This window comes from Mastomys coucha, unplaced genomic scaffold (assembly GCF_008632895.1).
Source record: "Mastomys coucha isolate ucsf_1 unplaced genomic scaffold, UCSF_Mcou_1 pScaffold23, whole genome shotgun sequence".
In the NCBI taxonomy this organism is placed as follows: Eukaryota; Metazoa; Chordata; class Mammalia; order Rodentia; family Muridae; genus Mastomys; species Mastomys coucha.
In genome coordinates, this window is record NW_022196906.1 from 72,039,885 (window position 1) to 72,053,465 (window position 13,581).

Consider the following 13,581-nt stretch of genomic DNA (forward strand, 5'->3'; position numbering starts at 1 on the left):
CAAAAGGTGGACATTTCATTCCTTCTTAAAAGGGGGAACCAAATACCCACGGAAGGAGTTGCAGAGAGAAATACATTTTTAAAAAAATAAATAAACCAAAGATCTTCTGGTTCAAGATGTCTGATGACGCATGCATCTCTTGGTCACTCAAAAGAAGTTTTAAAGTTAAACTCACAGAGAAAACTGGTAGGAGAGGAGAATCAGTATGAAAAAGCATGCTGTAATTTTCTAGGGAAAAGAAAATGGAAGTGAGCTGTGGGGTGAAGCTGAGTTAAAGGAAGAGACCCTAATGGAGACCTTATAAGTCCTAAGGGTGCCCCAGTCAGGGAGAGAAAGCCTACAGAGCCTCCATTATGACGCTGAATTTACAGGAGGGTTCTGTGGAAGTCTTGGGGGTCACCTTGCTCTGTACCTCAGACACAGTACTAGCAGTAGTGAGGAAGTCAACAAATCAGACTGCCCGTCCCTGTGGATGAATGAATGTATGTATCTGGATGGATAGGTGAATGGGTGGATGGATGAGTGGATAGATGGGTGGATGGGTGGATGGATGAATGGATAGATGGGTGGATGGAGGGATGGAGGGATGGATGGGTGGGTGGATGGGTGGATAGATGAATGGATGGATGGATGGGTGGATGGATGGATGGATGGATGGATGGATGGATGGATGGATGGATGGATGGGTAGGTGGATGGGTGGGTAGGTGGGTGGATGGATAGCTGGGTGGGTGGGTGGATGGATGGATGGATGGATGAATAGGTAGAGAGTGGATGAATGAATGGATGGATGAATAGGTGGATGAGTGGGTGGATGGGTAGGTGGATGGGTAGGTGGATGAGTGGGTGGATGGGTAGGTGGATGGGTAGGTAGATGGGTAGGTGGATGGGTGGGTGGATAGATGGATGGATGGATGGATGGATGGATGGACCTATAGGGGAGTAGATCAGACAGCCTGACAAAATCTGCAAGAATTCCCAGCTGAGAAGCTGAGCTCAACTGCAAAAGCAGTCAGGACTGGCAAAGATTTTATTTCGCTTCCCACAGGCTTAGGAGAACCCCACTCTCTGCAATAAGCTTGTTAATTCATGCTGACATTTTCTGCCTTCAGCCTCACACTGTGACATAATATCCCTAGAGAAATTACAACAGGCTTGGAAAAGCAATCCTACTGGCTCTCTGATCTTTTAAGATGAAGGTTATCAAGTCTGTACTTAAAATCATGAGGCAATCCCTGGACCACTGTATCCTGATATTTACAAAGGCACGGGGCCTATTTTATAGAACCAGGTGGAGAGGTGGGAGGATGTTGCCCAGAGACCACCCATGCAAGGAAATGCCCATTAACTCAGAAAACTCACGAAAGGGCCCTTGGGAAATATTTAGACAAAAAGCACTTGAAACGGGCCAGCAATTAAACCACAGTCATCCTCCAAAAATTATCTGAAAAATCATCTCCTTGTTTTCATGAAGGTCATGTAGCAATGTGATTCCGTCGCGAAAACAGTCTATTCCTCATCCCCATCCCCTGTGGGGAATCGTGCTTAGGGCTGAACTTATCCATAATTGTAATTCCCACGAAGACGACTTGAAAATATCCTCCCCCTCCCACTGCCTCGTACACTGCACTCTAAATGTCACTTTGAAAGCTGAGTTACAGCCTGCAATCCATCTGCCTCGCTTCTGTATTTGCCATCACACACAGCTACATCAAAAGAGGCATTCAAACAGCATATCCCGGACTTACATTATCAGTAGACACTGCTTTAATTAGCAGTGGTTCTCAAAAGGCTGGATGGCTTCAAGAACTGGATTTGAACCAGAAAGCAGAAATCTGGATCCTTATCAGTTTCACTTCTTAACTCCCCCTGGGTTCTAATCGTCTCCAGCCCTTGCTTTTGTTAACGAGAAAAAGAAACGCGAACACTGGCCAGGATTTGGCTACTCTTGTGCTTCTATGTGCCTTTTTTTTCCTCAACCTGCTGTGATGCCGAGGGGCTAAAATTAAAGCAGGGAGAGAACGGAGCTATCTGTGTCAGGTGTTTTGCAGGGGGTGGTTAAAACTACAAAACAGAAGGAGTCACAGCTGAAGAAGCCATTTTGGAAATGACGTTTGATTAAGTTTCCATTGCTGATTAAAAACACAATATTGAAATATTATGCAAAAATACTATTTTATTTTGATCTTTCTATACAAATAGTGGGACCTTTAAATTTTCTACTCGTCACTTATTCCACAATATTCTCCCATGATCAAATTCCTGAATATATTGTTTCTCAGTGAGAAAAAGAAAAGAAAATTGCAAAAATATGCAATTTAATACATGAGTACTGAACTGCAAATTTTATATTTTAAAAAGTCTTTAATAGCAATAACTTCTACCAACACATTTTGCATATAAAAAAATAAATTGTCTCAAGATCGCTTATGTTTGCAAAGGATTTACTGAATCGGTAGCAAAGGGACATTTTTCATACACATAAAATGCTACACAGTACAACATTCCTTGAAAAACCAATCTAACCTCTTACTTTGTAGATAAGGAAACCACAGGTTAAGTGATTTGCCAAACAAAGGTCACATAAACACAACTTTTTTCTAATGCTGGGCTCCCTGAGAAGGATCCCAGGAGCTATCTGCCATGTTAGCAGCACTTGGAAGTCCTCATCTGCACCCAGAGTTACATTCAGGCGCTTAATGTGGATTTTTACAGACAGGTGAGGATGGGACCAAAACACCCAGTCTCACTGGCCACTATAGGTGCACAGTAGGGCTTCAGTTCCCACTCCGTTCACAGGATCTTACATCCTGTAAGGGATTCTTAGTGGCCATGGATTCTTCAATTATTTTTTGTTATTTATTTATTACTGGCTCTAAAAGAGAAGGGGCTAGAAATATGTCAGGGTGAGATTGTTCTTACGAAAGAGAAAAGTGTGGAAGAAGCAACTCTTGTTTAATATCACAATGTGTGCAGCTCTACCTCTTCACCTGAAGTGAAGCCAGAATTCCCTTACTGCTCACAGAGATATGGAAAGTGTCCCCTCTGCAGATATCATCATCTTAATCAGAGAAGTCTCCAATACCTGAAGCACAAGGAACAACCCTACAGCCTCTTTGGTGGGTTCTCAGAGAGTTCTTGATTCCCTGAGAAATAAACACAAATCATTAACAATAAATAAGTTAGCAATGTTGTTCCTTAAGATTCAGAAGTGGCGCTGAGTCCAGAAACCTGACCTGAAGTTCCTTTGCATGGATTCTAGCTGAGGGACTTCCTGTAGCATCTGCCTGTCTGGTTCTTAAAAATAATTATTTCCAAAGAGTATTTTTGGATGCAGGCTTATTATAGAGTGCTGGCACTCTTTGGAGAAAAGAGCGCAACAACAACAACAAAAGTGATATAATGATAATTGAGCCATCCTGGAATGTGCCAAGTAGAGGACTGAATGTACATTAGTCAACCCAAATACGTTACAAAGACCAAGCCCATTGTTAAACCACACTAGAATGCCCATGACACATACATGCACACACACATGCACAGATTCACACTCACCAGTACACACACAGCAACAGCATAAGAGAATTGAAATATAGGTATAAGTTAGCTCACACTCACTAAGCAATCAGACAGAAGGCAACTTTATCAGCGAAATCACAGCACACGACATAGCAGGAATCATTTGCTCATTCTGAATAATAAAGAAATGAATGAAATAAAGTTTTCAAAACAATTAAGCTCACACCAAAGAAAAAGGTAGTTTTATCTTCCCTGTATGTTGACTACCACTAATATTACCTTGTTAAAAATCAAATAGTAATGCCGACTGACATGCAGAGATTTACCACTTTTTTTTTATTATAGAAATTTTCCTGTAAGGAATACTGCAACATTCATGTCACAGTTAACAAGTAACACACCAGAACTAATAGCAACAAAAACTTTTTATCAGCTCTCTTTGGTATTGAGTACTTGGTGGCAATTAACTCTAACAAGACACAGTTAAAAAGAAAAATGAATAGGGAGATGTTATGAGAAAAGACATTACTGCATGAAATACTCTATAACTGTCCCATTGTCCACTGACATTCTGATGAATAATTACAGACTTTCTACCACAAATCTATATGAAAAACTGGAATGTCTATGTTGTGTATGCTTAGAATATTTCCAAGCTATTAAAATTCATGTTTATTATTCATAATCTGCTTAAAATACCTAAAGCTTACTGCTCTTCTTAAAGACAGAGCCTCTCCTGCATTTGCTTTGCCTTATTCAAAATAACCACTGAGAAACACACATGAATTTGAAAAACCTCTTTCCCTAAGACTGTTTCTATCTGTGTTATACCCAACAAAATACAATGTCATCAGATAATCACATCAGAAATTAAACCAAAAGCATTATTTTTATACTTTTCTGTTTGCTAACAAGGTTGTTCTCAAAAAGTAATTAATCTTCCTTCTATTGATAGAGTTATGACTTTTACTTAAAGAGATATCTTTCCCTGGGTTATCACAATTTTAAAGGCATAATCTTTCATATTTTACATTTTACTCACAATGATTAATACTTTAATGTTGTTTCTTTTCACTGTATTCAAAGCTAACCAAAATTAATTTCTCTCTGAATCAAAAAAATTGCAAGGTAATATGTAAACTTATATATTGTAATAGAAGTCATTTTTCAATTCAAAGTGAGTCAATCATTAAACATGAAAAGTAAAATTTTCATCTTCTTACGTCATATACTCTGTTAGAACTCTAATCACCAGGTGCCTACTAACCTCCCCAGAGAGCTCCTCTACCTAAACAGTATTTATGACACTCCAAAATTAACTACGGTCTTGCTTTGCATCTAACAAATTTGAATATAAAATAAATTAAAGCATGTGCTCCCTTATTATTATATGCTATCCCTGAACCGTCATACTTGAGACAATAAGATTGTCCCTTGAGACACATCACAATAACACAATAGGAGCTAATAGGTTTATACATGCAATTTAGTTGGTTTTATCATCTCAGACCACATTGTGTTAGAATGCCCTAAGGTGCAGGACTCTCTTTACTATGTTAATATATGAATAGCTTCTTTTCATTTCGAGGTTTCAATTACTATAGATGTGAGTAACCTTTTTTTGCTAATACACTGTAGTTGTAAGTAAGACTCGCTCTGAGGAACAGCCAGGATATTTTGCATTAGTTTTGCTTACTTTTTAAGACAGACTAAATTAATAGCTACTTTTAAACTATTCCCAAATTTACCTTATGTTATAGATTTTTGTGATGCCTAGCTTGAAGGTTTTATTCCATTAGATGCAAGTTATAAAGTCATCTATAAAATCAAAAGACTAGCTTACGTGATAATCTGTGATCTCCTAATTACATTCCAGAGCACACTGTTCCTTGAACACTCAACTACTCCCTCTAACATGTTAAGACATGTAACACTTATCCATTAGCTTAAGACACTGAATCAAGCTCCAGTGTATCCCACAGATGTATTAAATACAATGTAAGTCTCAAAAGATACATTCCATAGTGTTTTCTGAGTATAGCCACTTTTTTTTTTTTTTTTGGTTTTTCGAGACAGGGTTTCTCTCTGTAGCCCCGGCTGTCCTGGTACTCACTCTGTAGACCAGGCTGGCCTCGAACTCGGAAACCCGCCTGCCTCCGCCTCCCAAGTGCTAGGATTAAAGGCGTGCGCCACTACCGCCCGGCTGAGTATAGCCATTTTTGAAGGAAGTCATTCAAAAAAAAAAAATCAGAGTTCCTAAGAACACAGTTGGGGATGCACAGGACAGAAAAAACAAAAATCCATTCATCTGTGGTGATGGAAATAACCACGCTGAAACAGGTCACAAATAACCCCTCCCATCCCCCACTCCTACCACAGTCTACAGACTTTAGTATAATCTGCCTTCGCAGGTTCCAGGACTAACAGGTCAGCATGCTTCATAGCTGGTTTCTCAAGGGTTGAGAATGAAGTTGTAAATCCATGTAAACTGAGTTTTCCCTACAGCATTTGGAAGTTTGCTATGATATCCACCTGGTTATGCATGACTTCACTCATGCACTGACAGCTGTAGAAAGCTTTGAAGGATCTTTTTCTAGGGATTCCTCTCATTATTAATTAGATGAAAGAGAAAGTAGCGCCCTAGAGTCTTTATGGTTAGCCACTAGGCAGCAACAACTTCAGGCCGAAGAGAAAAGCCAACATTTAAAAGTACATAGGACTGCAAACGTGGTTCCACGGATAAAACATTTGTCATCCTGATATGACAACTGGAGCTCTAGTCTCCAGCACCCACATCAAAGCCAGACAGGTGGGTTCCCTGCAATCCTTAAGGAGGCAGCAGTGGGGATCCCTGGAGTGAGCTGGGCTAGTCAGAGCAACTGGAATTAGCAAGCTCCAGGTTCAGCCATAGATTCTGCCTCAGGCCATCAAGTAGACTAAAACACTGAGAAATATATCCAACATCAACTTGGGCCCTCCACATTCACAAAAAAACAAGTGCATATGCATCCACATACATGTAAACATTCAGATACACACACAACAACAAAAGTAGAAATTTAATTCATTCACCATAGAATGGCACATAGTTAGGACCACCAATCCAGTTTTGTCTGTTTCTAGTAGAATAAATTGATGTCTTTCAAAATGCTGCAGGCAGGTGATTTTCTTATTTATTCATGCACATAATAACTTAAAATGGTAAGTGAAACTGTGTGTGTTGCCTTTTGGCATGATACATATTATAACATTGTTCATTAAAATCCAGAGAAATACAACTTTAATTTAAGCAAGGTACAGATGTTCTTCTCTTTAAAAAAAAAAAAAAAATCTCCCTTTTACAAAAAACATAAGAAACATTACTATTTGTAGTAAGTATAGTGAATACTTTTTGGAACAAAGTGAAATCCATATAAAAATATTTTTAAACAATTTTTAGCAACCTAACTAAATGTTGACGCTGATAAAGAAAGCAGTGATCCAGCCACTAACATGTTTAGATACATATCCACCAAACAACCATATGCTCATTACGTTTGGCTTAATTTTTTCTAAGATGCATTACTCATTTCCCAGCTCTCTCATGCAGTAAACACTGACCATGACTTATTCTTTTATTGATATCAGTACTATCAAAATCCCCAGATCTGAAAGCTTGTCAGGCTATCCATATCCGTTTCCCCAGACACTAGCTCTTGGACATTCCTTCTGTCCTAGGGGGCTGTCTGTACACTGCAAGCTGAATACTCCTGTGCTTTCTTTCTCATCCACTGCCATACTGTCCTCCAGTCTGCTGAAAATTAATCAGAGACTAGCCTTAGGCCTCTGCCACAGAGCCATGCCCATGAGTTCTGGGACAGCAGCTTCCTCTAAGGAGACATTTTTTGCTCACTTTTAGATTTATAGCCGTTTTCAAGGTAGAGTGGGGCATGTAAAAATGTCTGACCTTCCAGAAAGTGAAATGTTAATGCATCAAATCATGTCAAATAACAAGAGATTAGCTTCGCTTTGTGCATTTGCCCCAGGTCTACTGTATTTATTTGCAAAACTAACTTGGGTTAGAGTTGACTTTCATTCACCCGCAAGGCTGTAGTCACATATTTTCTATCAAAGTGTTACAACACTCAGCATTTACACTTAGAGTAGCTGGATTTTCCTTTTGCCTTAAAATAAATTTCAACTTTCTCTTTTTATTATTTGATTGTGAGTACGTGCATGCGTGGTATAGGGGTGTGTATGTTTGTGTGTGCGTGCGTGTGCATGCGTGCGTGCGTGCGTGCGTGTGTGTGTGTGTGTGTGTGTGTGTGTGTGTGTGTGTCTGTGTGTGTGTCTGTGTGTGGTGTAGTCTTGGGGGCATGTGCTTTTTAACTAAGTCAAGTCAAACCAATATGATATGAGGTATATTAGAGACTTCACACATTACACCTTTTAATTTTCATAGAACCCTTCAAGCTACTTATTACTGTCCCTGTCTTACAAGTGAGTTAACTGAAGTTCGGAAATGAACAAAGTCCCAAAGTTTTTTACTTAAAAGTAGAGCAGCAAGAACTTTTGTATAGATATTCTGCCTCAAACGCTCTATCTATTTCTACCACACTTGATTTTTCAATAAAGTCAAAAAGGAAAGTCGTCTGTGGTCATTCTATGCTACACGGTTTCTATAATTACTACTCAAAATAATGATGGCCTGGGTCTTTTAAAAAGCACATATATTTTATCCAAAATGTTCTTAAGATCTTGAAATTCTAATATTCTTCAAGAATTTTCAAGTCAGAATGTCTTTTGTTTGTTTGTTTAGTTTTTAACATCAATAGGAGTATGTAAACCTTATCTTCAGATACCCAGAACAATATAATCATACAAGTTGGGCCTTATTAGTCATTATGGCTTAGCCTTGTCCTTGCTGCTGTTAAAAATGAAGCATGAATAATTTTAATATTAGCTCTGTAACCACAGTAAGCTTGCAAGCAAAGTTACCTATCTAAACCCAGGAGGTGGGCCATGTGCAACACACTGTACTGGGGAGTGTAACACATCGTACTAGAGAAAGTAATACTGACAGTAGTTAACTGATAGTAACTGCTTAGTGTCAAAGTAATGCTGCTTCTACAACTTCTATGGCAAGAAAAAAATCCAAATTTTTATAATGAGTAAACGTTAGCTTAAGTCCATAAAACTTACTTCAAAAGACATGGAAATATTCTATAAAACTTACTTTGTGACTATCCTTTGTATTTCCCCAGAAACACTCACCATTCATAGTATCAGTAAGTAAAACAATAAACCAAGTACAGAAAAAAAGATGTCAGCTTTGAAAGTGGAGGGAGAACATATCTTTCAAATCAAGGTTGCCCACTTCCCAGGAATGAAATTTTTGTAGTTTATTACATCATATTCAAGACAGCCAGAGAACTCGTTCATTTCAAGATTATTGACCAGCCCAAAATGCAAACTGAGACAGGAAAACAGCTTTTCTAATCTGGGACCGGTTCCCTTTCATCCTGTCAGTTAGATTTTAAACCTGAGTTTGCAAAATCCCAGGCATCTTACCGTCACTCTCTCTTCTAAATTCTTGTTCCTCTTTAGAGAGCTTCCTTGTTCATGCTTTTCAAATTCCATGTTGAAAGAATGAGAGAGAGGTGGAGAGAGACAGAATGAAAGAGAGAGGTCCAGATTCTGTCTAGAAACTGATTTGACATGCTTGCGTGTTAGATAATGCCGGGCATTCCACGTTGTAAGAGCCTAGGACGCTATCAGAAGCCCTGGCGATAATTTCTGGTTAGCTAGTGTTTCCATTTATAGATGTTCAAACCCCATAAACAGAGCACTGAAGAGAAGTCAGGCAGCTGGCCCTAGATAATGATAAATGTCACTAAACATGAAAGCAACCCTTCAGCAGGAGAACGTCCAACAAGTTTGGTTCTCTGAACCCACAAAGATGCACGTGACAAGCTGTTTTGCCACAGATTTCATCAATAGCTGCTGGAGAAGAATAAAAATACTCCAGAATCTATCCTTGTAAATCAATTAAAAGGACAAATGTGATGATCGTACGACGACTGTAACTGTGCTAAGTTAGCTCTATCAGAGTCCAGTTTCCATCTTGGCAGTGTAGATAGACGTGTGCTTCACTCTGTAAGTAAAAAAGAAACAAAAATAATGTTGCTTACAGAGAAAGAGTAAATGACTAATCAAAGCAAGAAAGACTAGCAATGTGGACAGTCAAGTGGTCTTGCCAATGTCCTTCTATGAAAACTTAGCAAGCTGCCATCTAGAAGCACCATGAGACGAAAGTGGTATTTCCCTTAACAAAAGCCAATGCTGGTCATCCTGACCCCAACACTTCCACTGGGAAGGAAGTTATGATGTAGAAGACGAAATTTATTTTACCCAATGCAACAAAGGTTTTCAGAGTTCTTTACAAAGTGTTGCACGTCTTAAAGAAAATTAATTGTGCAGCTTAATGGTAACTAACTCCTGTGTTTTGAGGAAGGATGGATCTGTGAATGGCAATTCAAAAACTGTGTCTTTCAGAGTAAGTGGATATTGGTTCTCTGGAGCTTAGCCCTTGACCTGTTCAGAGAAACATGCGAATGGCTGCTTTTTTTTTACTTACCCTTGCTTATAGTTCTTCTCTCATTGATGAAGAAAATACTTCAGGAAATAGATTGGAAGAGTATAGCATCATTTGTTCATGTCTCTCCCAGGAACTTGAAGCAATAGTGGCATCATGTATATATATATATATATATATATATATATATATATATATATATATATATATGTGTGTGTGTGTGTGTGTGTGTGTATCCATATTATTAACTGTATGTATTATTACATATAATTATAAATTATACATGTATACATATGCATAATATGGTTATATGGTTATTATATATGTATGCATATGTATATATACATATATATGTGTGTGTATGTAATATACAGAAAAGTATTGTCCTGTACTATCAGGAAATGTAATGCTCATACAGACAATGACATGAAAGAACTCTAAAAAAATAATTGAAGAAGCTAGTCACAAAAGGCCACTTACTATACAACTTACTTAAGACTTCAGAATTCCTACATCCATAGGAATAAAGATGATACATTCTTCCTAGACGCTGTGGTATAGTCAAGGGTGTGTAGTAGTTAATGGTACAGCATTCTCTGTGGGGTCATAAAAATATTAAGAAATTGGATACTGTTAATTTGGTAACTCTGTGGAAAATAAACAATAAATTTTATGAAAATTATGAATTTTTAAGTACATCAATTGTATCACAATAAATTCTTTGTTTTAAAAGTTCCTCTCAAAAAAATCCTCTCTAAATGGAAATTTCTGGCTTTTTAGAAATACAATATGAACACCGGGTCCCTCCAAATAAGGAGTTGACGCCTGTGCTACAGAAGGCAAGCAAGAAGTTCTTGTCAACAGTGACACAGAAGGCCACCAGCAAAGTAGCACTTACTTCTAGACATTGCCACCTCTCTTCACCTCTTTGCATCATTACCTTGGGCAAGCAGGCTGACTTTTGTGATCTCAACACTCAGGAGGCTATGATGGGAGGACTGTCGAAAACTTAAAGTCAAACAGATTCTATAACCAATGCCAGACCAGCTGGAGCTACAGTGTGAGATCATACCTTAAGAAGAGAGAGAAAAGAAAGGAAGGAAGGGAAGAAGGAAGGAAGACAGACAGACAGGAAGGAAGGAAGGAAGGAAGGAAGGAAGGAAGGAAGAGAAACAAAAACAAAGGTACATTTGTGCTAAAACTTCACAAAGAGAAAATATAGTTTGTAGCTACTAGCATTGCTTGTTTATCAACTGGATCATTTTAATAGTGGTGATATCCCCACACCTGCCATTCAAAGAGCACTCATCATGGTCAAAGAAGAAAGAGCTCTTAAGCAAGCTCTTGCTCTCTTTCTTGTCTTTTCTTTCACCACTTGCTTCCTCTCTCCTCCTCCCTCTCCCCTTTCTCCATGTGGCCATGGCCAGCCTCTACTTTTCTACCTTCTCTCTCCTCTCTCTCTCTCTCTCTCTCTCTCTCTCTCTCTCTCTCTCTCTGGTTTCTACAATAAAGCTCTAAAAAAAAAACAAAAAAACAAAACAAAAAAAAGAAGAAAGAGAGAAGGAAAGAAGCAAGCAAGCTTCTTCTACTGAATGTTCTTCTACTGAAACTTCACAAGACTGACCAAATACTCACAAAGCATGAGAGCAAATGTGGAGTTTCTTTGCAAGAATGCCAATCTGCACAGGAGGGAGTAGATGACTTTCTCCATTATAGCCTTCACAGTTAAAAATGTCTGCTGCTTAAGAGTTCTCCTCCAAGACAATCAACGTGCTATACTGACTTATTACCATTCCACATGGCCCATACAATACAGGAGTCACAGACTGAGAAGGCTAAGCCCAGTTATTGAAGGACCAGGTAGGAGTAGCCTGAGCCAAGAACCACACCAGGAGTGTACTTTTGTAGCACCCAGCAGGCAGTTGAAGATGAAAAGGTCAGCTCTAGCACTGTGAACCGAGCTGGTTCAGAGTGGCCACAGTCTACCCATTGATGTCACTCTTGGAGTATGTATACAGAAGGCTGGTCCAGTGGATCATCAGGACTTCAGGGAGAGCAGGGGAGCCAGCTTAGAGCAAGTAACTCTAAACTCCCCCTGTTCGTCTAGCATGTATTTATCAATTCGGAACTCTCGAGCAACAGCCCAGACTATTCTGTAGCTGGCCTTTGATTCCTCTTGCCTCTCCATCTGGTGAGAGGGCAAGCATAGGGAAGCTCTAACCTCCTACCAACGCCATGTGTAGGGTAAAGCTGGTACACACCAGCGCTGCAAAACGGTCATGGTGTGTGTCCACAACTTGTAAGAAGATAACGTCTATGGAAGAACTTCCAGAAAGTTGAGTTTATCACTCTATAATAAACTTATTACATGACAGCCAAAAAACATAAACCTCAAAATATCAGTCTGTAATAATTATGATGAGGAAGGCTAGCAAATGTGTGCCTTCATAATAACTACTTTCAAAAGAACTGCTTTTACTGAAATATAATTTTCCCTTCAGATATTGTCTTTCTTTAAACTTTGGTATTGGGCTCTTTTTTTTTTTTCCTTTTTTAAAGACATTACATCCCAACCACAGTTTTCCCTCCCTCCTCTCCCCCGAGCCCCTCCACCCTCCTCTCTTTCTCTTCAGAAAAGTGCCTGCCTCCCATAGATATCAACCAAACATGATCTATCAAGTTGCAGTAAGATTAGGCACCTTCCCCCATACTAAGGCTGGATAAGGCAACCCAGGAGAACAAAAAAGGTCCCAGAGCAGGCAAAAGAGTCAGAGACAGCCCCTGCTACTGCTGTTAGGAGTCCAGCAAGAAGACCAAGCTACAGGACTGCAACATACGTGCAGAGGACCTAGGTCAGACCCTGCAGGCTCCCTGGTTGTTGCTTCAGTCTCTGCGAGCCCTTATGAGCCCCATGTCAGTTGACTCTGTGAGTTTTCTTGTGTTGATCTTGACTGGACCTTATTTTCTAATGACCAGAGACAAAAGCTCTTGGTCACCATAAAGGAAGGAACGTATTCTTTATAAAATCACTTTTGAATTTGATTTTGAGTTAGAATATGTTTAGAATAGCAGAAAATATTTTTAAGTGATAGCTGTTAGGGCTTCAGAAAAACGCTATTATATATGGAAACTCCAATTATTTTTTATCAAAAAGTTCTTGTGAAGGAAAAATATGAGGCTGTAAGGATGCTAACGTGTCGAAACTGGCAACTGACAAAGCAATTATCTGGACGTGAAGCTAAAGACAAAGCTCCAGGGTCTATAAAAATGATTACACCCATTAGGAATCAAAGTGTAGCATGTTCCAGATGCCCAACCATTCCACACTTGATGTATATAGTGTCCAAAGAGACTAGGATGCATTTCCTCTTATTCATGGTGATGGTGCATGCTTGAACAGAATTTTTTCTCTTACAATTGTATTCCAATAAGTTCCAGCCACTTTGAACAGTAAGTAAATTACCTAGCAGAGTACCCTCCGCCTCCCCC

At 39.1% G+C, this 13,581-nt stretch overlaps 1 protein-coding gene across 22 annotated transcripts in view; it reads right to left on the minus strand.

Moving 5' to 3' along the window:
• The window catches only part of Mlip (muscular LMNA interacting protein), a 286,366-nt gene that overhangs the window by 247,711 nt on the left and 25,074 nt on the right, over positions 1–13,581 (minus strand). For all 22 annotated transcript variants that reach the window (XM_031345605.1, XM_031345604.1, XM_031345602.1 and 19 more), the window contains exons 2-3: positions 10,585–10,688; positions 9,069–9,651 (exon numbers count right to left, since the gene is read on the minus strand). In XM_031345605.1, the coding sequence (XP_031201465.1) occupies positions 9,069–9,137 (69 nt within the window). In that variant the 5' untranslated portion in view covers positions 9,138–9,651; positions 10,585–10,688. The remainder of the gene's footprint in view (positions 1–9,068; positions 9,652–10,584; positions 10,689–13,581) is intronic.